General features: G+C 38.6%; 1 protein-coding gene across 3 annotated transcripts in view; it reads left to right on the top strand.

Annotated features, from left to right (window-relative positions):
• SAMD12 (sterile alpha motif domain containing 12) overlaps positions 1-27,519 on the top strand; it is a 272,823-nt gene that overhangs the window by 229,542 nt on the left and 15,762 nt on the right. For 2 of the 3 annotated variants that reach the window (XM_083359832.1, XM_083359831.1), the window contains exon 5: positions 18,697-18,779. The exons of the other annotated variant lie outside the window; for it this stretch is intronic. In XM_083359832.1, coding sequence (XP_083215958.1) covers positions 18,697-18,779 — 83 coding nt within the window. The remainder of the gene's footprint in view (positions 1-18,696; positions 18,780-27,519) is intronic. 3 annotated transcript variants of the gene reach the window in all.

The following is a 27,519-nucleotide window of genomic DNA, read 5'->3' as shown; positions in this document are numbered from 1 at the left end:
AAAAAAAATCATTCAGCTAGGCATTTTGCAAGCCCAAATACTTTTTTTTGTTTCTCGTTGATGATACGTAGGCATCTGTTCTACAGTACATGTTGAAGCTACCACATCTCAAACTGAATCAGCATGCAGAAGAACTGATTTTGCCTGTTAAATTGCTAGCTTCCCTCATCCCTACCCAGCTTGACAGATGTCCCACTTCAATTAACAGCCAGATGCAGCTAAATTCCTGTATTCCCAAGATGTTTTGATGCTAAATAACCAGCAGTTTGTTTTATAAATGAAAATATGGCTGTTATTTTCCCTTTTGGGAGCCATCAGATCCTGGTTAGTAAGTATGTGTCAGGTTAGCCACTTACCAACTTGCGCGTTTAGGTATTTCTAAAATTCTTCTACTCCTCTCCTTTTGCTTCAGTTGTCTAATTCTGTTTTGCTTCATGCCCCATTTGAATTAATGCTCTGAGTTATAGTACCTAGTGCCAGAAGCATGAGACCTATAAATACACGCTATTGCACTTATTCCATATTAGAGAGAACGATTCTTGGCCTGTGCTGAAAGCAAGCCGCCAAAAGCAATACGACTTCTATATTGTATACTAAACTTAGTGATGGATGTATTGAGCTGGTCATCTGTACCTATCTGTTTCTCCCTGTTTTCATTAATGTGAGTGTCCCAAGTAGCCTCTCTGTTCCTAAAATGGAATCTGACAGTACCATTTACTTTCCAGGTCCTGCTGATGCAGTCAAATATGAAAAATCATCAATCACTCCAGAGAACATTCACCAGAGCGCTTGCTAAAAACAGACAAGAGCAGGCAGTGAGACTTGTGGAAATCCACTAATCAGGTAGTCCTCGACTTATGACCACAATTTTACAACCCCAAATTTCGGTTGCTGAGTGAGAGAGTTGTTAAGTGAATTTTGCCCTATTTTACGACCTTCCTTGCCACTGTTGCTAAGTGAATCACTGCAGTTGTCACACGCTTATTAAGTGAATCTGGTTTCCCGATTGAGTTTATTTGTCAGAAGGTCGCAAAGGGTGATCACATGACCCCTGGTCACTGCCACCATCATAAATGTGAGTCCATTGCCAAGTATCTGAATTTTGATCATGTGACTGTGGGGATAATGCAGTGGTCGTTAAGTGTGAAAAATGGTAATAACTCACTTTGTTCAGTGCCATTGTAACTTTGAACGGTCACTAAACGAATGGCTGTAAGTCAAGGACTACTCTGCTATCTCCAACCTTGTTCTCTTCTAATACAGAATCTGCAGTTCCATCATATCCAACCATCATAGCCAACAATTCATTGAATTGCTTGGATGGTCTCTAAGTTTACAAAAATCTCTTTCCATTTCATAACATCACATTCCAATCATTCCTGCTGTGCATTCTTAGAGATATTCCTTAAATTAATTTCACAGTATATGTAATCCGCTCTAATCCCCAAGAGCCCTGGACATCTTTAGTGGGGCATACTTCACAAGTGTCATTTTAATTACGACCCTTTTAGTCCTATTATTTTAATATTGGCAGAAGTTTTAAAATTCATTTTTTCTAAAGTCAAAAAAATCCTAAACAACCTTTCTTTATAGTAACAGTTTCCCCTTTGGAAAGTTTACCTAGCTGCTTTCATATATCTTGAAGTTGCTTTCAGATTAAAAAGGGGGGAAAATATATATCACCCCAAGGGGAGGGGGAGAAACCTATTTTCTGTAACTTCTTGGGAGCATTTGCATAATTTATTCAAGATTTTAAAATTTAATTTTGCATAATTCATTCTAGTTTCATGAGGCCTACGAGGTGCAAAGAGCAGCTGACACTCACTTGAAATAATTGAAAATCTTGTTTCTAAGCCACCTCTCTCACATACATGTATTTGTATATGTAATTTTACAGCCATAACAGTGGGGGAAAAACTAATTTAAAATGAAAGTAGAAGTGTTTTGATATTTGAATTGCATTACAGGTAGTTCTTCACTTATAACAGATCTTTTACTGACCATTCAAAGTTACAACAGCACTTAAAAAAAAGGGAATAATGACTGTTTTTTCACATTAATGTGATCATCCCTGGTCACATGATCAAACTTCAAACACTTGGCAATTGACTCATATTTATGACAGTTGCAGTGACCGGGAGGGGTGTGTGTGTGTGTGTCACATGATCTTGGTTTGTGACTTGCTAACAAGCAAAGTCAGTGGGAAAGCCAGTTTCCCTTAACAACCTGTGTTACTAACTTAACAACTGCATTGATTCACTCAGCAACTGTGGCAAAAAGACCATAAAAATGTTACCAAATGTCTCAGCAACATAAATTTTGGGCTCAATTCTGGTCGTAAGTCGAGGACTACCTGCATTTCTTGTTTATTGATTTATTTGGAATTGCAATATGAATTCTGTGCTATCAAGTCACTTTTGACAACCACATAGATAGACATTTGTCCCTGTGTTTCAGTGATACCATCTCTAAGCGATTAATAAAAACTGCCAATTGGGATAAAATGCCCTGAATCTTGGTATGAGTGAAGCTTGAAATGGCTCAGAGTTCTGCAGATCCACAGTAGCTGAACTCTGTTTAAGAACCAGATTAAATAACATTCTGGCTCAAATTGGATGTTAAATGGCCTGGCCCAGCATGGCGGGCTAGTTACACCAAAAGACAAAATGCATGAACTAGGAAGAAATATCTCAGCTAGGGATGTGCAGTGTCCCACTTGAAAGGGTTGAATTAGAGAATGTGAAGTACGCTTCTAGTTAGTGATAAAGGTTTGTCCCAGAAAATATAAAAGCCACAGAGAATAAGTGCAAAAGAAGGGACCTTAACTCACCAGGGGTTGTGGAAAAGAACAGATGACACTGAAACAGCTAATAACTTATTGTGCAAAGACTGACTGGAATCGTTATGGTTTTTTTTCCCTCCCATGAAAGAGCTGAACAGAATGCTAAGATTTTTTGCCCCAGCGACTGGCTTTAATTCTGCTGTGAGGGAAAAGTATTGTAGACATTTGAAACTTCACATAAAAACCTAACCCTCATGAAGGGAAAAGATTGAAGTGCCTTATGAAAGCATAATGGACACTTTAGTACGGTTTTTGACATGCTTGTATATGGTGGCAAGCGAGTTGTCAGAGAACAAAAGCTGACTTTGTCTTTTTGCTGCAAATGATGGGCTCCCTGCTAGGAAGCCTTCCCATACATCCCGAGTAGGATGGCCATGTCTACTGTTTTATTAGAGCTATCCATTTCTATTACAGCAATACAAATAAACATTGGATGGTAGCAAAGAGATACAGAAAATTCAAACTCTTGGCTGACACACAGTGGTCTCTTGGGTTCTTACAATACAGATCTGGTAGCTCTAGTAAAGTTTTGCTTGAAAGACTGAGATCACGTTTTCCCGAAGTAAACATGTCTTAACCTGGAGGCTGGAGGCTGGCGCCTGGATAGGGAACAACCGACTTCAACTGAACCCTGGCAAGACTGAGTGGGTTTGGGTTTGGGTTTGGGTTTGGGGGTGTTGTGTAGTGAGTTCTTTGGAGGCAGTAAGCGAGACGAGAGGTTGCAAACAGGAACATTGCTTTATTGAGGCAAACAGGAACAGAACTGAATCAGAGGCTTCTGCGCAGCTACTTATACGGTTGGCCACTAGGCGGCAGCCAATAGGTTTAAAGGAACCCATTCCCGCCCCAAATCATCCAATGATCTTCTTGGAGACAGCAAGTTTGGCAAGTCAGTGGCCGTTACACAGACACACCAATTGAGCAACTTTAAGCAGCATTCAAACAGACACGTGAAACAGTTCAAGTAAAATCCCAATAGATTACAGGGGGACTGTCAGTTCTAGGCTATGCCTTCTTTGGTGTTGGGTGGGGTGGCATTGCCCCTGATTCTCCGGAATCTAAGGGTCCTCCTGGACTCACACCTTTGGCTCAAAGAGCAGTGGCAGTCGTGGCTTGGAAGGCCTTTGCAGTTTCACATTATGCACCAGTTTTGCCCATTCCTAGTGGTGCTCTATGACCTCTATTGGTTACCAGTTTGCACCCAGAGCCAATTCAAGGTGCTGGTTTTAACCTTTTAAGCCTATTGCATGGAACTGAGTTATCTTGGGGACCTCGTCTTCCCAATAACATCTGCCGTCCCATTGGATCTGGCAGAGAAAGTAGGCTTCAGGTCCTAACTGCTAGTGATTTACACCTGGTGGGTCCCAAGAGATGGATCTTCTCAGCATCTTCTCAGCAGTAGCACCTGCTTTATGGGACATTCTCAGCCCTGAAATGAGGTTAGCTCCATCTGCATTAATGTTCCATAAGTCCCTTAAGACCTGACTTTGTTTTCAGGCCTGGAGTTCCCAGGGGACCAGGAGTATTCTAAGATGTCTCCAATCATTGTGTTTAATATATTTTCTTCTGTATCTGATGGTTGTGTTTTGTATTTCTGAAATCCACTTTGGACCAATCACTATGTCTCAGTCTAGCTACACAGCCTTATTTTTACAGCCATAAAATGAAGGGAGATGCCTATGTAAGCTGCCTTGAGCTTCTCTGGGAAAAGACCATATTAATCTAATAAATGAAGCAAAACGGTATATATTTACTATTTGATCTCCCAAGAAATCTCCCAAATTCTATACACCAGATTAAATAGTTGAGGGAGACTCTCTCCAATTATAAATTTAGTTGTTAGCAGAGACCTTATCGGTATTCTCAGAGGTTCATAGGAGCACAAAGAGGAAGGCTTCTCTTGAGTTCCTCCTCAGATGTAAAATGCAGTCTTTTAAGTGTTAAGTTTGACTGCCCCTTCTTTTAAGTGTTAGGATATTTTAATGATGTCAATTAACTTTGGAGGGTTTTTCCAATTTTTTAAAAAGTTTTTTTGTGGTGGGAGAAGCTTGAATGTGTTTTGAATGGAAAATTTCAGTATATTGGGAAAATATGGTTCATCACACAGTCAAACAGATGTTTAGACTGGATTTAGCATTCTTATTCATCTACTGAGTCTTTCTCAAGGACCTGGAATAGACAAATGTTGTTTGATGGTATTAAAAATATTGTTGCAGGATATAAACTGCTCCAAGTAAATTGACTGATGGTGATTTTGTCAATATCAGTGGTGTTCAAGTGATAATCTGGATGTTTTGGGATTGCATCCCAGGCTTCTATTCCTATTGGTATTATCTTTGCTTCCTTTTGCCACATTCTCTATTTGCAAATCTTTGTATTTTGCCGTTTTTCTCCAGTTCTTTCTATTTGGAAGAAAAGAAGAAATTGTTAATAACTGATGTAACAGTATTAGGGGACAATAGAACAGAAGACAAAGAATTGGAGATATCAAGATCTGAAATTTGAAGTCGAAAGATTATGGTATAATGTGGCAAATGTAATCCCACTGGTTATTAGCACATTAGAGGCCAAAACAAAAAACCTTGGGTGATATTTAGATCATCTGCACATTTACAACATTTCCATCTGTCAGCTACGTTCTTGGGTCTGCACACATACTTCATTGATGCCAGACACAGTCAGACAAAGCAAAAGAACAAACAAATGAGAGATATTTGCATCTCTTCATCCACACTCAGGATTCCTTCCTGTTCTAGCAATCTGCTGGTAGAATTATTTAGAAGAGATTACATGTAGTCCTCAACTTACAACACTTTATTTAGTGACCATTCAAAGTTAGAATGGCACTGAAAAAAGTGACCATTTTTCACACTTATGATCTTTTTAGCAGCCCCATGATCGAAATTCAGATGCTCGGCAATTGGTTCACACTTGCTGTTTCCCAAGGTCCGATGATCACCTTTTGCAACCTTCTGACAAGCAAAGTCACATTCACTTAACAATCGTGTTACTAACTTGTCAACTGCAGTGATTCATTTAACAACTGTGGCAAAAAAAGCTCCTAAAATGGGGCAAAACTCACTTAACAAATGTCTACTTAACAACAGAAATTTTGGGTCTGATTGTGGCCATACGTAGAGGACTACCTGTATATGCCCCATGGTACCAAGACATTTTGCTTCTTGAGAGGAAATAGCAAAGGAATCGCACCATGATTATCCAACATTAAGTACACAGATTAATCCAGTTTTTCTATCACAGGGAAGAAAACGCCGTATGTACCGTAGGTTTTTCTGATAGTAAAAATGTAGTCATCAGTTAAAGAGCTGGGAATTTGCTGCCTCTTTAGGATGTCTGAAAGGATGCATGGGTTGAGCAATAGAACAATGTTTGGAAGGGATCCTGGACCAAAATGGATGCCTGGGTAATGCTAAAGGCAGAATTCTCAACTGAATTGTTCCAGTCTTACTTAAAAACAAAAAAAATGAGCTCAATTGTGGTCATAAGTCGAGGGCTACCTGTACTATCTCTTTTATTTTTCCTGATCCTGGGGACACGGAACAGTGCACTGAAAATGCCTGATTCAATAGGTGTAGGTTTTCCATTCCCTTAATTCTTGCACTTTAATTTGAGAAAGATTGATAGGTTGTTTTTTGGAAAGGGCAGCATTGTCCACAGGAAGAGATAAAAGTTGGCAGCCACAATTGTCAGGTCAAAACCCTCCCATTTTTTTCATGAATCAAAAATGTCAAGATAGACAAATCCCCATCATTGCAACCTTTTAAACCCCCACAACCACTCCTTTCGATTCCTAAGAAGGAGAATTCCAACATCAGACTTCCTCCTTTGAGGAACCATGAGACACAATTATAGTCTGTTAAATCTACCTAAATATGAACATGATTTTAAAAATTGCTTAAATAGAAAGTTAGAGTAATTAGGTATTTTCAACTGATTAGTCAAGTTAGCAGGGCACTTTCAGAGTATGGTAAAAAATAAAAATCTAGATGGGACCCATGATTGAAAGCCTATGACTTAAAGAGATAGCCTGTTCACTCAATACATTAAATAATGGGTTCATGATAAACCACAAAATAAACAATTTCATTCTTCTAGCCTGAGGTGTGAATCTAGTCAAATGAACAGTGTTTGTTTGGACCCTGCTGGTCCTGGAAACATTCAGTACCAAATCCACATTTAATGTACTGTGTGAACTCAATCACCACGTTTCTTCCCTATTTGAAGACCATTTTAGATGAAGTGCAAGGAAGCAGAATTGCCCTAAAAGATCAGAGCAAATTCAGATCTGGGAGGAAAGGAGAAACAGGGATTGTTTAGCCTTTGTTACCTGTTTTTTCTTAGAGGTTTTTATGATGCAATGCCCTTTTGATATTACAGACAGTCTGTTTGCATTTAGACTATTATTCTAGAACTAGGAAATAACAGTACTGAGCAAGGATATAATTATATATGTAATAAACCACTTCTATATTTCATCAAGAGTAGGAGAACACCCATCAGCTCAGAACTAGCAATCTACTATTTTAAAATATCCCAGAGCAAGTTAATTTTAGAGTTAGTACTTTGTAATTTTGACTGAGCTGCTGCATCTTTGGAGGATTGTGCTGTTCCCAAATTTAATGAGACACTGTCTAACTTGAGGTATTTTTTTTAATGAGCATATATCTATCCTCTGCCCAATTCTGGCAAATGGCCATCACCTGGGATGTAAAGGAGCCTTAGGTCAAAACAATGAGGAACAAATATGTCCAAATCTGAAAATATGCAAAATAAAGTTATTCTTTATACTGTGTAGGGTGATTAACTATATTTTCACATCCTGTTAGGGCAGACTACACTAATGGCTAATGTTTTGTCTAGAGGCATTTTAAAAAAGCAAACACCAAAAATTTGAATTCTTTTCCCTGTTTTGATGAACTGATCCAATGACCTTGGAGATAATGTCTGCATCTACCTTTGACTATCTGAAAATGATCCCAGGATTAAACTGTGTTGAGCCACAACAATCTAATTCAAATCAATGCAGCATGTTTTTACTAGGAGCATTGAATTACATCGTACTACAGCAGATGGCAATCTCTGGCCAGGATGGATGAATCTTGAAAATGCTAAGTAGGGTTGGATCTGTTTAGGATTTGGATGAGAGACTAGAAAAAATATAGGAGGACTGCAGTCCAACCTGAGAAGTAAAACAACAAAAACAATCCAGGAGAAAAGATATCAAATGATATTAGTATTCCTACTAAGTAAAATGTAACCCAGTTTGGTGTTGTGGTTAAGACATCAGGCTAGAAACCAGGTGATTGTGAGTTCTAGTTCTGCCTTAGGCACAGAGCCAGATGGGTGACCTTGGGCCAATCACTCTCTGTCAGCACTAGGAAGGAGACAATAGCAAATCACTTCTGGAAAACCTTGCCAAGGAAACTGCAGGGACTTGTCTAGGCAGGCTCTGAGAATCGAACATGAGTAAATAAAAGGAAAACACACATCAACTACATGTAATCACCATGTCTTCAACTGCCCAGATCTGGGATTTCCTGAGGCTCATATGCTAATTACAGAACTTGTAAAAATAAATTCCCATCCTAAGTCACCAAAAGTCTTTCTTCAAGTCCTTGGTTCCTAGTCCTGGTCTCCTTCAAATAACAGTAGGTTATCTCTGATCTTCCTACAGTGAGTATCTACAGCTTCCATTAGAAGCGGACATTTGTAAAGATGCTGGGAGTTCTAGTTAACCATTTCCACAGAGATGCATATTTTCCTCACTTGTGTTAAGGTGCTTCATGTTTTCAACTTCTTATTCTTTGCCAAGACTCTCATTTCCTCAGAAAGCTCTTTGGTGAACCATTACTCTTTGTTAAATGTGCCTGGCTATTTGTTAATCAAAAGAATTGCCAGTAGGATCTTTTTTTCTGTTCCTTACCAGAAAAATAGGCAATATCTAATATGTATATTTTTCTGAGGTGAATATGTCAGGCGCAAAATATAGATCCATAGTGAAGGTCCAATTAAACTGATTTATTGCTTTATTTATTTATTTACAGGAATCTTCTCAACTAACAGTTAGCACCAATTTGGGATTAGATAAGGGACAACAGAATTCAAGGGAGGTTGAATTTAGTTTGCTTGTGCTTATGTAGGAATTCTGGGTTGATTCCTCTTTTAACTCTGCACCCAGATTCTGCCACTCTTCCTCCTACAAATATTCCCTTTTCATTTCGCCTTTCATATCTGAAACAAATGCAACATTAATTATTAATTTTATGGATTTTGAAGTAGCCCTCACTGATTAATAAACAGAACCATTTCTTTGACAGGCTTTAACACCCCTTTTCATAAAAGACAGTGGTTCCTTGTCTTAATTTTCTTCATGCAAGGACTTGTAATATTAATTAATATTGATTTTAAATAGTGAACTAATATTAATAATTAATATTGACTTGCTCAAAGTCACCCAATAAGCCTGAATGGATTTTAACCTGGATCACCCTGGTACATCTTAACCACACTACGTTGGATCTCACAATAGATTAATGTGGATTAATATTCTTACGTTGGATCTCACAATAGATTAATGTGAATTAATATTCTTACTAGCTTGAATAACAAATTGGGGTACTTTGATCTACAAATTAAACAGGCATAATAGCAGTTTCTTTGCCAGCAAATTTGGGAAACTCAACAGTGGCCACAGGATTGGAAAAGATCAGTTTACATTCCAATTCCTAAGAAAGGCAGTGCCAAAGAATGTTCAAACTATCGCACCATTGCACTCATTTCTCATGCTAGTAAAGTCATGCTTAAAATCCTACAAGCTAGACTTCAGCAGTATGTGGATCGAGAACTACCAGAAGTGCAGGCAGGATTTCGAAGAGGCAGAGGAACTAGAGATCAAATTGCCAACATACGCTGGATCATGGAGAAAGCTAGGGAGTTCCAGAAAAACATCTACTTCTGCTTCATTGACTATGCTAAAGCCTTTGATTGTGTGGATCATAACAAACTGTGGCAAGTTCTTAAAGAGATGGGAGTACCAGACCATCTTATTGGTCTCTTGAGAAACCTATATGCGGGTCAAGAAGCAACAGTGAGAACTGGACACGGAACCACTGATTGGTTCAAAATTGGGAAAGGAGTCCGGCAAGGCTGTATACTGTCGCCCTGCCTATTTAACTTATATGCAGAGCACATCATGAGAAAGGCAGGGCTAGATGAATCAAAAGTTGGAATTAAGATTGCCGGAAGAAATATCAACAACCTAAGATACGCAGATGATACCACTCTAATGGCAGAAAGTGAAGAAGAACTAAAGAGCCTCTTGTTGCAGGTGAAGAAGGAGAGTGCAAAACTTGGGTTGAAACTTAACATTAAGAAAACCAAGATCATGGCATCTGGCCCTCTCAATTCCTGGCAAATAGATGGGGAAGAAATGGAGGTAGTGACAGATTTTATTTTCCTGGGCTCCAAGATCACTGCAGATGGGGACTGTAGCCAAGAAATTAAAAGACGCTTGCTCCTGGGGAGGAAAGCCATGGCAAATCTAGACAGCACACTAAAAAGCAGAGACATCACCCTGTCAACAAAAGTGCGTATAGTCAAGGCGATGGTCTTCCCAGTTGCAATGTATGGTAGTGAAAGTTGGACCATAAGAAAGGCTGAGCGCCAAAGAATTGAGGCCTTTGAACTGTGGTGCTGGAGAAGACTCCTGCGAGTCCCTTGGACTGCAAGGCGATCAAACCGGTCAGTCCTAGAGGAGATCAATCCTGACTGCTCTTTAGAAGGCCAGATCCTGAAGCTAAAACTCAAGTACTTTGGCCACCTAATGAGAAGGAAGGACTCCCTGGAGAAGAGCCTAATGCTGGGGAAGATCGAGGGCAATAGAAGAAGGGGACGACAGAGAATGAGGTGGCTGGATGGAGTCACTGAAGCAGTAGGCGTGAGCTTAAATGGACTCCAGAAGATGGTAGAGGACAGGAAGGCCTGGAGGAATGTTGTCCATAGGGTCGCGATGGGTCGGACACGACTTCGCAGCTAACAACAACAATAGCAGTTTCATAGCAGATTCTAAATTGTAGCAAATCAGTTGTGGTTAGCTATACATCACAGCAAAAGTGATGGTTAGTTCAAAAGATTTCTTCTTTTTTTTACAATGCAACTAAGATACAGTAATTATATCAAATCCTTTCATTCTGTTAAAAGTCTTGTCATAACCATAAATTCTAAGAAACTTCAATTCCTCAGAGAGCAAGAGAGAATGAAAAAATATCTATCTGTAGTATAATCAAAACTCTTTACAACGCCTTTGTTACAGCACATCTCTTTCAATAATCCCAGTATAAAACATAAAATTATTACAATGTGTATCTAACTATTCCCTCTCTGGACAAGAAGCCACAATGATAATAAAAAAGATAAATATTAGAAGTGAAAGAAAAGAATCGTATTCTCTGTGCAAGAAATCACAGGCGTGTGGACAGTTAATTGTCATTTTTAAATATATATTTTTTGTTTAGAGAAATGTGCCCAATACTAGTAAATGAGATCAAATGCATCTTGACACTGCTGCATAAAATTTATTTGCTCACCAAGCCAGTTGACATATTTGGGACTCCGTGCCCATTTTTTTGACATACAGTAGTTCTTGACTCACAACCACAATAAAATCCAGAATTTGTGTCATAGGTCATGACAGTTGTAAGTAGGGGCACCCAAACAGTATAAATATCACATCAATAATTATTCAAATGCTGGATAATACTTTTTAGTCCCATATTTACTCCACAGTATCTCTCTGTTGCATATAGTTAAAGTTAAAGTGCGATAGTTTTAATAGTTTATGATTGTTTGCATAAGGTAGATTATGATTGTTTGTATTCTTATACCCTGTACTTAGCTCTGGGAAGTCGGGGAGGGGGGAGGGGGAAGGGAGGGAGGGGTTGGGGAGGGTTGGGGAGTGGGAAGGGGGTGGGGTGGGGTTGTGTTTTGTTTGTTAAAAATAAAATGTATTGTAAAACTTTTTAATAAAAAAAAATAAGTAGGGGCACCCAAGTGACTTAAGCCAATTTTACAACCTTTTTTGCAGCAGTTGTTAAGTGAACACCACAGTCATTAAATCAATATGGTAGCTGTTAAGTAAATCAATATATTCCCATGGGCTTTGTGCCCAAAGCCATCCGAAAAGGCTGGAAACTGCAAAATAATAATAAAATAAAATAAAATAAAATAATAATAATAATAATAATAATAATAATAATAATAATAATAATAACAATAATAACAATAATAACAATAATAACAATAATAACAATAATAACAATAACAACAACAACAACAACAACAACAACAACAACAACAACTGGATACTTACCAGTAATGACTGTTCAAAATTACATCGGATCTCCCCCAAGCTACTTATGTCTCAGTTCTGGAGTTCCAATGGCTGTATGGACACATGATCACATTTCAGATGATTGGCAACTGACTCGCCGATTGTAGCATCCCACAGTCACATAGCAATCGGCGAGTCAGTTGCCAATCATCTGAAATGTGGTCATGTGACCATACAGCCATTGGAACTCCAGAACTGAGACATAAGTAGCTTGGGGGAGATCCGATGTAATTTTGAACAGTCATTACTGGTAAGTATCCAGTTGTTAAGCAAGGAGTATCTATAGTGCAGTGAAATAGTTTGAAATCCTTTTACCAGTTTCCAGTACATATCCTTTATTTGCTTACTGAAGCTCTGATCACCTAGTCAAATATTACTCTTAACTATGGTACCAAATTTACTTCTTTCCTCACTGCTTAACTGCATGTGTACCTCCAAAGAGAATCAACGTATGCAAAATGCACACTCTCCTTTTTCTTCATACTAGTGTACTATATTAGACTTATGCAACCTAGTCGCTTTAGGTGTTGAGGTCCGTGGGCTTCAATTTCCATAATCCTCAGCAATGGCCCCACAGGTTGAGGATTTCTGGGAAGTAAAGTCTACAGATGTGGAAGGTGTCAATGAAGATTGGCCTAAGGTCATATGGTGGCCTTTGTGGTTGTCAATTATTTAAACCTGACTTCAAATCTAATCATGACAACAGCTTTTTTATGTGTTCTATACAAATAAATATAGTTTAGTTTATATCTAAACTAAAACTATTTCATATTCAGAAATGTAAGTCTCTTACTGAATAGTGTCATGTGTGAATCTCTGCTTTTTCATTCTAAAAACTCCCTCCATTTAATAATCATTCAATCAGTCAATCAATCAATCAATCAATCAATCAATCAATCAATCAATCAATCATGTAGGAATAAACTTGCATGAGGTTAAGTTGTCATTTCTGGAATACTGCTTGAATAAGTAATAGATTTGTCCCATCATGAATCTCAGCTATAATTCTGACATAAATCATGATGCCGCAGAGAAGTATCAGTAGGAGTCTCAGCATGAATTTGGTTCTTGTATGCGTCTCACCAGAAGAGTTTTGCTGGATCAGACCAAATACCTCTCTGGTCTTGTATCCTGTTTGACAGATGATCCCAGGAAGCCATAAGCAAAATGTGAAGGTAATCATTCTGTCCCACTGGCACTCATTGATTTCCTCTGAAACAAGAGTGAACACAATATGATTGGTCTTCTTGAGGTTGCCTGACCCCCATCTAAAGCCACCTTAGACATGAAGCACCACCAGATCTGGACTCTCCTTAATACACTTCCATTTCTTTCACAAAGTGATCCTGTCTTTGATAATTACAGATAGTCCTTGACCTATATTGGTCACTTATTGGCCAATTAAAGTTATGATGGACCCCCCTCCCCAAATGTACTTATGCTGTGGTTCTGATAGATGCACATGTCAGCATTTTGGGCACTTGACAAGCAGTCCGCATTTATGGCTGTTTGCAGCATTCCATGGATATGTGATTTGCAATGTTTTTGCTGAAAACCAGCATTTACTTCTGGTTTTGGCAAAAATGCCCCAGTGCAAACAATGTGTTCATTTAACAACTATAATGTTTGCATAATGGCCACTGTGTTCACTTAATGATCATTGGAAAAGGTCATAAAATCAGGTGCGGTCAGAGGAGTGACCCACTTTACAATTGTCACAATGTATGACCGTAATGGACAGGCTCTATTACAATCATAAGACAAGGACTATCTATCCTGGAGAAGGAAAGTAAACTTTATTTCTTGTAGCCACAGTGATTTACACTAAAAGTAGAATTACTGCACAAGGTATTTGTCAGAACATTCCAGGGCTAAATCTTGTGCTTGGAGATCTATCCTACCCCTACTTTTTATAGAATTCTTACCATTGTTCTCAATTCTTTGACTAACACAGTCAAGAATATAATTTAATAACAATACCTCACAAAAATTCCTTCATATGTATTGTTATTTATTGCTTTCTTTAATTCATTTTGCTCTCTCCTCCTCCCAATTCTGGACGTTCTTTTTATTTCAGAATTTGTTTTCTTAAAGCTGATCTGCCTTTCACCATCTTGGTGTTAATGGCCTTGAAGGCCTTGTGAGGAAAATTTGTGAAATAGGCTTCTTAACAGTAGATGTTTCTTCCAGGTGGGCGTTCTTTCAATTTGGTTTGCTTTGGAGAAGAGCAAAATTAAGCCTCGTTCTCACTACCAGCATTAAACCTTTACTACAGCCAGATTATTTGAGATTCCCTTTGAGGAATTATGCCTTCAGGTGTAATAAAGGTGAACCTGGGTCCATTACTGCAATTTCTGCATTACTGACTCTCTGAATAAGTACTTGCATTTTAAAAAAAAATCTGAATTTATATGCTGGTATTCTGTACCATTTCACATGATCAGAGCTATATATGGGTTCTACAGATACAGAGAAGCAAAGTAAACAAATTATAGCATAATTTGGTCCTTATTTCATTGATTCCCTAGGTTAGGAGGAATGACAGGTCTTGTGGAAAGAGTTACTACAACCAATCTTTCCACAAAAGAGAGTGAGGGTTTAAAGTAGGGGTGTCCAACTTTGGAAACTTTAACCCTGTGGGCTTCAGCTCCCAGAATTCCTGCTTTAAACCCTCACTCTCTTTTATGGAAGGACTGGCCATATCCATCTTACCTTCTCTCCCCCACTTTTTTTGCTGAATGAAATATATTATTGTTAATGAATATTTTGAATGATGTATACAGATATAATTTGATATTTATATTAGTAAAATGGAGAATTCTGGGAGTTGAAATCCACAAGTCTTTTAAGTTGCCATGGTTGGACATCCCTATCTTCAAATGGGCATATCTGCACGGTAGAGAGGATTGCTGATCAGGATATCAAAACTGATCTGTTGGCCAACCTTGGAGATGATTCTCGGGTTTTATCTACACTTCCAGCAAAGAATTAATATACAAGTTAAAAATGCAATGGAGCCAAAACCTATCCTTGCTTCACTCCTTTTTGAATGCGGAATTTTGATTTCCAAAATGACACAGTAGATTTGCACAGTGTATTCTTTCCATGCAGTATCAGATTTGTCATTGATAAAAGAAGCATCCAATTTCTCTCATAACCTATCTGTAAAGATCAAATCAAAAGTTGCCTTTAGGTCAATGAAGGCAAGAAAGATGATATCCTGAAGGGGATTAGTGCATTTTTCTGTTATATCTTGAAAAATAAGACACTGATCTAGTGTCAACTATTCCTCCCTTAGATATTGCTCTCAGCTTGTTCTTCCACTGAGATATTGTCCTGCCTCATCCAGTATCCACTACTTTTTCCTCTCATGCACAGCAAGCTGATAGAGTGAATACTTGCCAGATTCCTCCTATTTCATTTTTATCTACTATGATGGATCTACATCAGCTCTCAAAGAAAGAGCAGTCACATTTGCCTTGAACCGATCAAATCACCCTCAATTACTTTGCCTTTGGTTTTTCAATTGCAAAATAAGTTTAACCATCTTAGAAGGAGGAACAGGAAATCAGTCTCTTGACTTCAGGGTGACATTATGTGAAAATTGAGACATTAGGAGCATCGCTGAACAAGGTATGAAAATAATCAACCCAGGCCTGCACACTTTTGATGTTTAATCCTTTCTTGGCCTTAAGGTAAGACTATCAAGACCATAGTGTGGTATGGAACAGCAGGCTGCTTGAGAAAATTACAGGAACCTGTGTTCCTGCATTTCTCTTCCCATTTGAGCCTTTTCTCCAGCATCAGCACTGCAAGAGTTGCCAATAAAAGAACAACCATAAACCAGTTGACTGCTCCTTAGTGAGCACAGCAAGCATAAAATTGCTGTCCAAGCATCCTGCAGGTATTTTAACCAAGGTCAAAATGAAGTGAAGAGGCATCACCATTATCACCCCACTTCCTTTTAACTGAGATAGGGCAAGATGATATGATGACTTCTCAAGCTTCACATTAATTGAATCAGGTCTCTGAACTACCATTAAGATACTTTGGGCAATCCTGAACTTGGCTAAAGCTTCCCAGTAACTCAGCATGGAATGGTTAAAAAAGTGAATGTACTCATCACTATCCCAACAGGTTATAACCATTGACAGTTAAGACTGATGCCGTGCTTTACAGTAACTTTCCCCCACATTTTCCGTGGTGGAATGGTAAACTTGCCTTAAATTTCCAACAATCAATTCTAAATGACAACTGCTTGTTTACATTCTCTACATCTCAGTTCTGTCTAGTTGCTAACATAACTGACAAAAATTCTGGCTGAATGGTGAACAATGGAAGGATTTATCTTCCTTAGCAGTCATCTGGTCATTAGCACTCTGAAGATCGGTCGTGGGGCAGCCATGACCTGGATAATTGAGAATCTCCCTAGATACGTATGGCCATAATTTCCTTTAACTGTTTCTGGAAAACTCTTCAACTTCTTCCTATTTCAATGCTCACATAAAAATGCAAGTAGAAAAATAGGGACCACTATGGTGGGAAGGTAACAGCATTCTGTGCACCTTTGGCATCTAGTCATGCTGGCCACATGACCACGGAGACGTCCTCGGACAAGCGCTGGCTCTTCGGCTTTCAAATGGAGATGAGCACCAGCCCCTAGAGTCGGAAATGACTAGCACGCGGGGGAACCTTTACCTTTACCTATATCACATTGCACAATTTACTGGAACATGATTTTCTGTGGATTGTTCTTACATTCCCATGGACTGAATAATATTATGCATTTCAGCCTATTCCTCTCCTATTCAACAGAAGGAAAGACATTGTTCTCATACCATCTTGGGCAAGGTTATCATATTTTGCTCCATCTCTCCAGTTAGCAGGGGCTATTTTACCACTTTCTTCCATCAAACAAAATTTAAATTGTATGTTTTCTGCTTCATATTATATTTTTTCTAAACACACACACACACACACACACACACACACACACACACAAACTAAAATTTAAAATCTTCCTTTACGTGTTTGCTTGTCAGCCATATCAGCATACTGATTTCCTATCTGAAATTAGCTTGGATTTATTTATTTTTTCTTTTGCAGTCAATGGTTAAAAACTTTCTAAAAGGCATACTTAATTTGCATCCTCAAGTACCGAGCCTGTCTCTGATTGAATTTATCTTTACCTTATTGATTTAATAAATAAATAGTTTGATCTGTTGGCAACCTGTGCCACAGATATATTATACTACAAGTAAGTGTTTTGAATTGCTAAAGCACATGGGAATAGTAATAATAATAATAAAGTTGGAAGGGACCTTGAAGGTAATCTAGTCCAGCCCAAAGTGAGTTATGTTCTTTAAGAATAGATATCCCATATATAACAGAAAAGAAAAGAAAGATTGCCATATAGCTAGATCTAAACTTTTTATTATTTTACAAGCGAGAATATTGTCCTTTCCATCTTTTATCAAAATACTTCTTGCCAACTGGAGTCTTCCCCAGGAAAGTTGGTATATCATCCCAATATTTTTTTTTCTAAATAGTGCCATCTACACTTAATTTGTTAGCTAAGCATTTCTTCCAGCACATATCTGCTATTTTTCTGAAATACATGTCTTTGCCAAATCTCTGTGAATTGGGTAAAACAATGAACCTCCATTAGACTTTTGGAGAGGTGTTTAGGCAGAGAATGATACATTTTAGGAAAACAGACACTGATCTGCCTCTGGACATTCGATTTTCTATTCCCTATCCATGTGAATCATAATAGACCACAATAAAAAAAGAATTTATCACCTGCAATAACTGAGGTTTTTGACTGGTCATCTGTGAATTTACATTTTGATGTTTTCCTGGGTCATTCTCCACTAAGGAGAACAGGTGTGCACTTGCTGAGTCCCACCAAATTTTTCAGTTTTTAGAAGGTTGCTACTAAAGTACAGGTAGTTCTTGACTTAGGACCACAACTGAACCCAACATGTATGTTGCTAAGTAATACATTTGTTAAATGAGCTTTGCCCCATTTAACGACCTTTCTTGCCACAGCTGTTAAGTGAATCACTACAGTTCTTAAGTTAGTGACATGGCTGTTAAGTGAATCTGGCTTCCTCATTGACTTTGCTTGTCAGGAGGTCCCAAAAGTTGATGCTGCAACTGTCATCAATATGAACCAGTTGTCAAGCATCCAAATTATGATCACATATGGACATGACCATGGGGATGCCGCAATAGTTTAAGTGTGAAAAATGATCATAAGTCACTTTTCTCACTGCCATTGTAACTTTGAACAATCACTAAACTAATGGTTTTAAGTTGAGGACTACTCGTAGAGTGAAGGTACAAATTTTCATCACTGTGAATATACAGATCACCAGTGATACCTCAGTTACAGGTAAGTCCCCATTCTTATCTCTATCCAATTTTTCTATGTACCCTTCAGAATTTTCTAAATCCTCTGATTGGAAGCTGACATATGCAGAGCAGCACCTTGTACAGAGACCAAACTTGCAGCCCCTTCAGAAGGTGAGTAATTGTGTGCCTTTGCTCACTCTCTATCTCCCCTCAGTGATCATTGGATAACCTCTTCATAGCTGAGGCAGGTAGAATTGCTCACCAATTAGAAATTATTGAGAATATTGTTGAGAATATTCATAGTTGTAGGTTTTGGCAGGAGTCTGTTCTCTGTGCTTGCTGTTTAGCTGCCAGATGTTTTATTACCAAACTAGGCAACATCTTCAGTGGAGTTTGGGGTGAAGTGTCTCATTCACCCCATTCTTCTCTGCTTATATAGGTCCTGTGTAGTGTTGTGGTCAGTTGATCATGTGACTTGTTGTTTGTGGGTCACTCACTGATTCCTCTGTGGAAAGAACTGGCCTGGCAAGAAAGCTGGCCTGGCCTGATGGGATGGGGTTGGGTTTTATTAATGTGTTTTAACCTGCTTTTAATGTGTTTTAACTTATTTGTGGGCACCTTGTTTAATCTTTTTTATTTTTTGTATTTTGTCTTTTAATATGTATTGCCCTGTTCACCGCCCTGAGTCCTTCGGGAGAAGGGCGGTATACAAATTAAATAAATAAATAAATAAATAAATAAATAAATAAATAAATAAATAAATAAATAAATAAATAAATAAATAAACTGAAAGGAAGTGAACCAGATTTTTTCTAAGAAAGCAACCTGCTCCTTTAATAAGTTACTTGAGATCCCATGACTTTTAACACAATTGTAGGCGATCTATACTCTTCCAGATATTGCTACACTCCATGAACACCCAGTATACGGTAATGATGAAAGTTCAAAAGCCTCTAAAGTTTTCACACCTCTGCTCTAACTAGTTAATTATCTTATTGGTGGTTCTCACTGATAAAGAAGACTTTATGAACTTTATGCTGATGAAGAGTTTGTGAACTTCCTGCAAGCATTATATAAATTCCAGCACTGCTTTTTTGAAACTGACAAAATGAAAATGTTCTGTGAATGGATTCTAGTTGAAGGCCACTCAATCACAGTTTGTATCCATATTTTTTTTAAAGCCACAGAAAAGCAAATCCTTATTTCTAAGCAAGCCCAGTCAAAAAGTTTTCTAACACTGCTCTTCATGGAACACATCACACAATTTTGATGAGCCATGATTGACAAATGTATTCTCGGTAAAGGAGAGGGTTTTTTTTGTCACTTAGCCATTCTATCTGCTGTGCAGGTAGGAGATACAATTCATCACAGTTGAAGGAACATTCATGTGTGTGATTGGAGGCAGAAGAAAGGATATTCCCTCCGCAGATGGAGTCAATCACTTATTTTGCCCTACTAGAGACTTCTTTTTAAAGAATCATTCTGGGTCCAGCTAAAAGAATGTATGGCAAAAATGAATGGCAAAGCAAATGGTGGAATAGAAATAAGGACCACTTAATTCAAATTCCTGATCTTTGGCATTCTTAGGATTGAGGGGGACCTGAATATCATATGGCTATAAATGCAAGCCCATTTGGGCCCAACATGATGACTATGTTACCCTTCAGCCATGTCCAACTCTTGGCACTTCTATGGGCTGGGTCTCTCCACATCTTCCAATCTTGCACTGCTTCATTGAGTTTTACTCTGCTCTAGATGGTGTCGGCTTTGATGGTGTCCGGCCACTGTATTCTTTGGTGGCCTGGTTTCCTTTTGCCATTAACTATTCCAAACATAATTGCTTTCTCCAGTGAATTTCCCTGCATGACATGGCCAAAATAAGTGAGAGGCAGTTTTGTGATTTTACCTTCCAGTGACATACCTGGTGTTATGCAGAAGGACTAGATTGGGACAATTCAGTTGAGAATTCTGCCTTTAGCATTACCCAGGCATCCATTTTGGTCCAGGATCCCTTCCAAACATTGTTCTATTGCTCATCCCAGGCATCCTTTCAGACATCCTAAAGAGGCAGCAAATTCCCAGCTCTTTAATTGATAACTACATTTTTACTACGTACGGGGTTTTTCTTCCCTGCGATAGAATAACCGGATCAATCTGTATACTTAATATTGGACAGTCATGGTGCGATTCCTTTGCTGTTTCATCTCAAGAAGCAAAAATGTCTTGGGATCATGGGGCATATACAGGTAGTCCTCTACTTATGATCCCAATTGAGCCCAAAATATCTGTGGCTAAGTGAGACATTTGTTAAGTGAGTTTTGCCCCATTTTACAAACTTTCTTGGCACAGTTGTTAAGTGAATCATTGCAATTGATAAGTTAATAACATGGTCATTAAGTGATTCCAGCTTTCCCACTGATTTTGCTTGACCCAGCAACGATCATAAGTATGAACCAGTTGCCCAGCATCTGAATTTTGATCGCATGATCATGAGGATGCTAGAAAGGCTGTAAAATGATCATGTGAAAAATGGTCATAAGTCACTTTTTTCAGTGCCATTGCAACTCAGGCACTTAAATGACCTGTCGTAAATCAAGGACTACCTGTAATCTACAGGTACAAAACTCTTAGGAAGGCTCTTAACATGGAGGAGGAGGAAAAACCTGGATTAATGCTGGCCTAGGATAGCTTTACGCAATTCCAGCATTTCAAAACAGTAAGCATTCCTTCCTTTTCCAAAAAAAAGTCATTTCAAAAAGAGGTGCAGTTGGGTGCGTCCACAGGTGTGGGCAAGTCAGCTGTATTTTTCCATCCAAGAGGGCCAACTTTTTAAGTACGAGATGTTCAATTCGGTGTCAGTATACGCTACAATATGAGCCAACACCCTTTGTGTTTCTTCAGTAATCTAGAAATGTCTCCCCATTCAAAGAAGGAATTGATTTGATTCCCCTCCCCAACTGCCTGTTATTTCCTTTTCTTTCTTCTCGACACTTCCCCTATTGTACTTTGAGCTTTTTTTTTTCAGTTTAACATTTCTGGTGATGATACAACGATGGGAGTCAAAGCAAGACTCGGTGCCGCTTGAAGGCAAGGTGTGATTCGTAGTCTTTGCAGGGACACTAAGTAAAATAGAGGCATTCCTTAGAAAAGGAAAGACTTCTGTATCACTGGGACTCTTCCAGTTTAGGGATTAGAGCTATAAATTAACTCCTCAGTCTAAATTTCAAAATCTCTTTATGAGCAGTCAGTTTAGATCACTGTCCCTTTCCTAACAAGCCAGTGGGAATGGAGAAAGAACAGAGGGAAAGAGATGGGAAATGAGTTGGCGTATTTTGCTTTGGACTCACCAAAATTGACTTTGACTCAAGTCATTAGTGTGTGGCCCATAACTGATTCTCTTGAAGGAATTTAGCGATTAATAACCCCTCCCCCCAAAAAAATGGGTTTCCCAGCTGGCCATGATCTATCTTACATTTTTAATTCAGATTAAAATAACTAACCTGCTTTAGGACTATCTACCTTCAGGATAAGAATTAACTATGCTTTTGAAAATATCCACAATGTTGTAATATGGAGTACTTTGGTTTAACCAAGGCCACCTCTAAGACATTCCATTCCATTCCATTTCTTTCTCTCTGTGTGGACTACAAAGCTTTAGGCGTCCTCTAGGCTGCCTGGCACAGCACCCAGCTTACATTAGGATGAAAAGCCAACACATTTTTAATACTCCTAAAAGACCTACATACTACACCAGTTGATATAACAAGGTACTGCCTACAGGCATATTAGCCTATTAGAAAGAGCAAAAGAAGTTTGGTGGAAAGAAGGACAGGGGGAGAAAATGACTAGAATAGGAGATCACAAATCTAGCTATGAAACTTTCAAATCCGAGCAAAGTGAAATTTGTAGGCTAGCCAATCTTATGACTGTAAACCGAGAAGGAGGAAAGCATAGGAGTGATAATCTTGAGAATGTCCATGCTGTTTCTGAATCCACACACTTGCTTCTGGAATCAACTCCTGCCATGTGGGAGTTAATTCATGAATTGTGACCTAGAATTTCTCAAAGCAGAAATGCCAGTTAGGTTACCCACCCACTGCTTCTAGTATCAAGCCTAAGAAGAGCAAAGCAAGATGAAGGACAGATGGGACAAAGAAGAGTTGGATATTGAAGTGGGTTCAAGAGGGGACTATGCAGAGGGCAATCGGCAGCTTAAAGTGACTTCAGCCTAGTATTTCTCTTGTTGAGTCTCTGGTAGCTTCTGTTGAGATCAGGATGTGGAGTCTGACTTAAGTTCCATCAGTGTCCTTTTGGGCATCGCAACCAAGCACTCCAAATTAGATACGCTTTTCACAATCTTGCTAGTTTGATTTTTTCAGATGATGTACCAAGTATCTCTCCCAAAGTCCTTCAGTAATGGAACAACAAGGTTGCACCAAGCGGTGAAACCCTGTGTACACAGATGTCATCTCTGCAATTTCTGCAATTCTGTTATTACACAACCATTATAAAAAGGCTTCAGGTTAATGGTTCCAGACAAATGCCAGACATTTACAATGTATTTTAGTAGTCAACTCAAGTCTACCATATCTTCTTCCAAAACCCAGAGGATCTATTTGTCATTTTCCTGTTAAATTTAAACCAACAACTAGCTGTTTAACTACCATGGCCCAGTCCTAAAAACTTCCAAGCCCTTAACAATATCTATGCATCAAGCATTGGGAAATTATTATTGCATCTTTGAGGAGTTTTTGGTGTTCTCTGAGCTTGCTTGTTTCCTTGCAGAAGTTTCATTATCCAAACCATGGTAATCATCAGTGCTGGACACCAGTGCTGGACCAACACCGATGATGTTACCTGGTTTGGATAATGAAATGTCTGCAAGAAAATAAGCAAGCAGAGACACTACCAGGGACCTCTTATTTAAACCCTGAGCTACAAATATTCTCCTTTATTGGTACTGCATCTTTCTTTATCCAGTGTTAATAGTTTATCCAGGAAGAAACACATCAGTTATAGGAAAGAGGAGTTTAACTTAATTAGTCTGGCATGAATGCTGGGTTTACTATGGCTTCAGGAGGGCTCAGAAGCCAGAGAAAAACAGGAAAAGCAACTGAGTCATCACTGTTGTTATTACGGCAGTTTATCTGGGCTGCAAAACTCCAGATAATCACCAGATGGCAGCAGAGACACAGAAAACTTTAAGGGCTTCAATCTGGCAATCCTCTGCATTTTGGCAGCCCAGGTAGATAGCTTTCTGCATTACACTTGGATCGCCAAGATATTTAGCACATTACCTTGGTCAGTGGTTTCAGTGTAATAGGAGGAAGTGAATTCAGTGGCACTAAGGTAGCCTTTTAGCAGTGGATCAAGCTGGATTAGGATCCAATTTTGATAAGCTCATCCTTTCCACACCACAATAACTTTCACTTACCTGCTTCTGGGTGAAGAGAGAATATCAATTTAAGTCTGGCTCTGATCCCATTTAATTGCTGTTGCAACAGTGTAGATTATGGGATACCATTTGCGGCTCTTGTACTATGATTCAAACTACAGCTGTCAAAACAGCCGAACAAAACTCTCTTTTGTGATGCATTAGCCCTGCTTTGTTTGCTCATTCTGAGTTCAGCAATTGAAAAAGAGCATTTGTAGCCATTAGTAGCAATGAAAGAGGCTCTACTTAATGAGCCATATCAAACTGCAATTTCTTTCCTTCTTGGAAAATAAAAGCTTAGTGGTATCTACTGATATTATTTTGAGTGATGTATCTGACACTGCTACATTTCTGAGGATGCAAGGTGGGAAAAATTGGACTCGCGCGAATACAGTCTTAGCAACTTGAAAATGGGTGGACTTCAACTCCCAAAATTCCCCAGCCAACATGCTGGCTGGGGAATTCTGGGAATTGAAGTCCACCCATCTTCATGTTGCCAAGGTTGAGAAATAACTGTTCTAGATAATGAAATAAACAACAAAAAGCTGAAAATAAAAATAGCCATTCCAAGCAGAAATTAAACGGGATTTTTACAAATTAGAAACAGTCTAAACTGCTTCTGCAATCAACTCTTTAAGTATTTAAAGTTAAAGCGGGGTCTTTTTGAATATCTTTTACAGTACAAGGACAGATCTAGAACAGCCTGTTACGGACTTTTTTTTTCTTTTTATGCAAAGGGTATGCATTATTCACAGAGAGAGGCTTAGAGTGGCTTTCAAAAGACGAAAAACATAAAAACAAGAAGCAGTCATTAAATGCCCATTTACGAGCTAAAAACAAAGACAAAAATCCAGAGTGCCAAAACTAACAGTGAATAAAATTAAGCCACAATAGGGCTTGTTTAAAGAGAATTGTTTTTACATGCAGAAGAATTCAGGATTGTTTTTTTTAAAAAAGATGTCCTAACATTTTAGAGGAAATAATACCTCAGATGGATCACTGCCATCGTCTCTCTTCCATTGCTATCAACCATAGCATTCTGTTCAAGCCCTAACTATATTTAAGCATACTTCCTCGCTGTATAAATTGAATTTCTGGAGCTAAGATATATACACATCTGTTAAATCTGAGCTCCAGGTAAACATTAATATTTGTCCATTCCATTCTTAGCCAGAAAACATCCATTGAATCTCCGTTGACAAAATGTAAGATGATGAAACAATTTAAGGGTGTGCATCTGGCTTCTACAGAGGAATATACATTAGGGGCAGAATCAAGGCAGAGGAAACTGTAATTTTCTACCTAGTCCTCATTTAGCAACTGGCTGGTTTAGCAATCAAATTTAGCAATAAGATCATCAGTGCTAGCAGGGAGTGGAGTTGGCTCTCATTTTATACACTAATGCAGGGGTCTTCAAACTTGGCCCTTTTATGATTTGTGGACTTCAGGAATTCTGGGAGTTGAAGTCTCCAAGTTAGTTAGAACCCTTTCATAATCTTTGGAGAAATAAAGCTCATTAGAATTCTGGGAGTTGAAGTCCACAAGTCATAAAAGGGCCATCGTTCCCCACCCCTGTAGAGTTTTCAGGAATCAAATAACAAGCAACCAGATGTTAAAAATGATAATTCTACCTTTCTGGCAAGCAGAATTCTGGCAAGGGTGCCTGGCTGAAAAATTCTGGGAGCTGAAGTCCACAAGTCATAAAAGGGCCAAGTTTGAAGACCCCTGCACTAATGGCTTCCCCGTCAGTGTTGGTAAGAGTGGCCTTGGCGGTTCCTTGATTGAGCTGTTTTCTGTTAGCTTGTTTGGCAGTTCCTTGATTAGGGTATTGCTTACTGTTTGATTGTTAGTCTAATATTAATCTTAGTGTTAATCTCTATTCATCTGGGTGTTGATTACTGGTAAGGAGCTGTTTTAGTCTTTTTGTTTCCTTTTTGGCTTTTTTATTGTCTCCTTTGAATGGATTTTGAGTAGATGTTGTTTATCTCTATGTGCCTGTTGATGGCTGATTTGTCTGAGTGTCCACCTTCCAGGAATTCTCTAGCATTTTGGGGGAGTTGGTTTGATCTATATAGCATTCCAAGTACTATTGAACTACAGATCCCAGCATGTGTCACCAGTGGCCATTGTTCACATCATTGCTAAGCCTTAATGAATGGCATCACATACCAAACTGCATTACGACCTAGTATGTTAATTCTTAAACCATAGTCAGTGGACCAACTACAGTAAGGTTAATGAATTGCATACTACAAATGGCTGTTGGTGCAAGAAAGAATAAGCCACAAGTTGCACAGTATAAAAGCCCTAAATGGACAATTTTGATCCTGGTTTACATAACATACGCAGCAAAATTAATCCCTATAGTTCAACATGTTGATTAAACCAAGGGCATTCTTTTCAAGTACTTGAGCTTGGCAAAACAATAAATATCTGAGAATGGAAGTTATGTGGATTGAGTATTTCACTGTTGTGAAGTCAGCTCGTTGTTGGAGTGAAGATAATTCAATTCACTTCACCTATTACCTGCCAGTGATGAGATCTGCCACCATTTCTCTCATCACCCTGAGCCATTTTCATATCCCCCCCCAAATAATAATCGCATATTATAAATATAAGGAGGATTTGCACTTCCATAATTTAGAAGTTTGCTTTGTTTTTAATGTAAAAATCACAGAGCAGCTTAAAGGAAGCCGATGATTTCAAAATAAGTATCCCGCTGGTGTTATGGAAGGGGTGTGAAATTGACTGAGAATAAATGGCACAGCTAGCAGTTCACAAGCATTTAAACCATTGCTCTTTGTTCTTTGTCATGCACATAAAAGTTAAAACAGAGTGAAAGCCTTAACATGTACAATAAATTAATGCTCTTCCTTAAAGAATGCCCAACCCATTCTCTGTTCCAGAAAGTATTGTTTGCTGCAATATGTTTGCTGAGCACAAAGGCCTTTAACCGCGTGATGGCAAAGTCAGCAGGTTTTTTTTTTTCCTCAGAAGGCTTCTGGGGAATTAAACTTCTCATACAGAAGACCCAGCTATTTCCATAAATATAAAGAACGCAGGCAAAATTCTTTCCTATGTTCCTGATTTGTTCATCATCATCTAAAAGCAATAAGATCTGAGATTTAATTTTCATCTTCATAAATTGAATAATATTAAATAACTTTGAATAGAATAGAATGTTCTATTGATAGCAGTATTCCAGTATTTGAAGGGCTGCCACAAAGAAGAGGAGTTCAACTTATTTTCCAAAGCACCAGAGGGCAGGACAAGAATCAACGGATGGAAACTAATCAAGGAGAGAAGCAACCTGGAATTAAGGAAAAACTTCCTAACAATGAGAAAAATTAACCAGTGGATCAGCCTGCCTTCAGAAGTTGTAGGTGCTTCACCACTGGAGGTCTTTAAGAAAAGACGGGACATCTACTTGTCTGAAATGATATAGGGATTCCTGCTTGAGGAGGGGGTTGGACTAGA

This window comes from Vipera ursinii (assembly GCF_947247035.1).
Source record: "Vipera ursinii genome assembly, chromosome: 3".
NCBI lineage: Eukaryota > Metazoa > Chordata > Lepidosauria > Squamata > Viperidae > Vipera > Vipera ursinii.
This window is presented reverse-complemented; position numbering and strand designations above follow the sequence as displayed.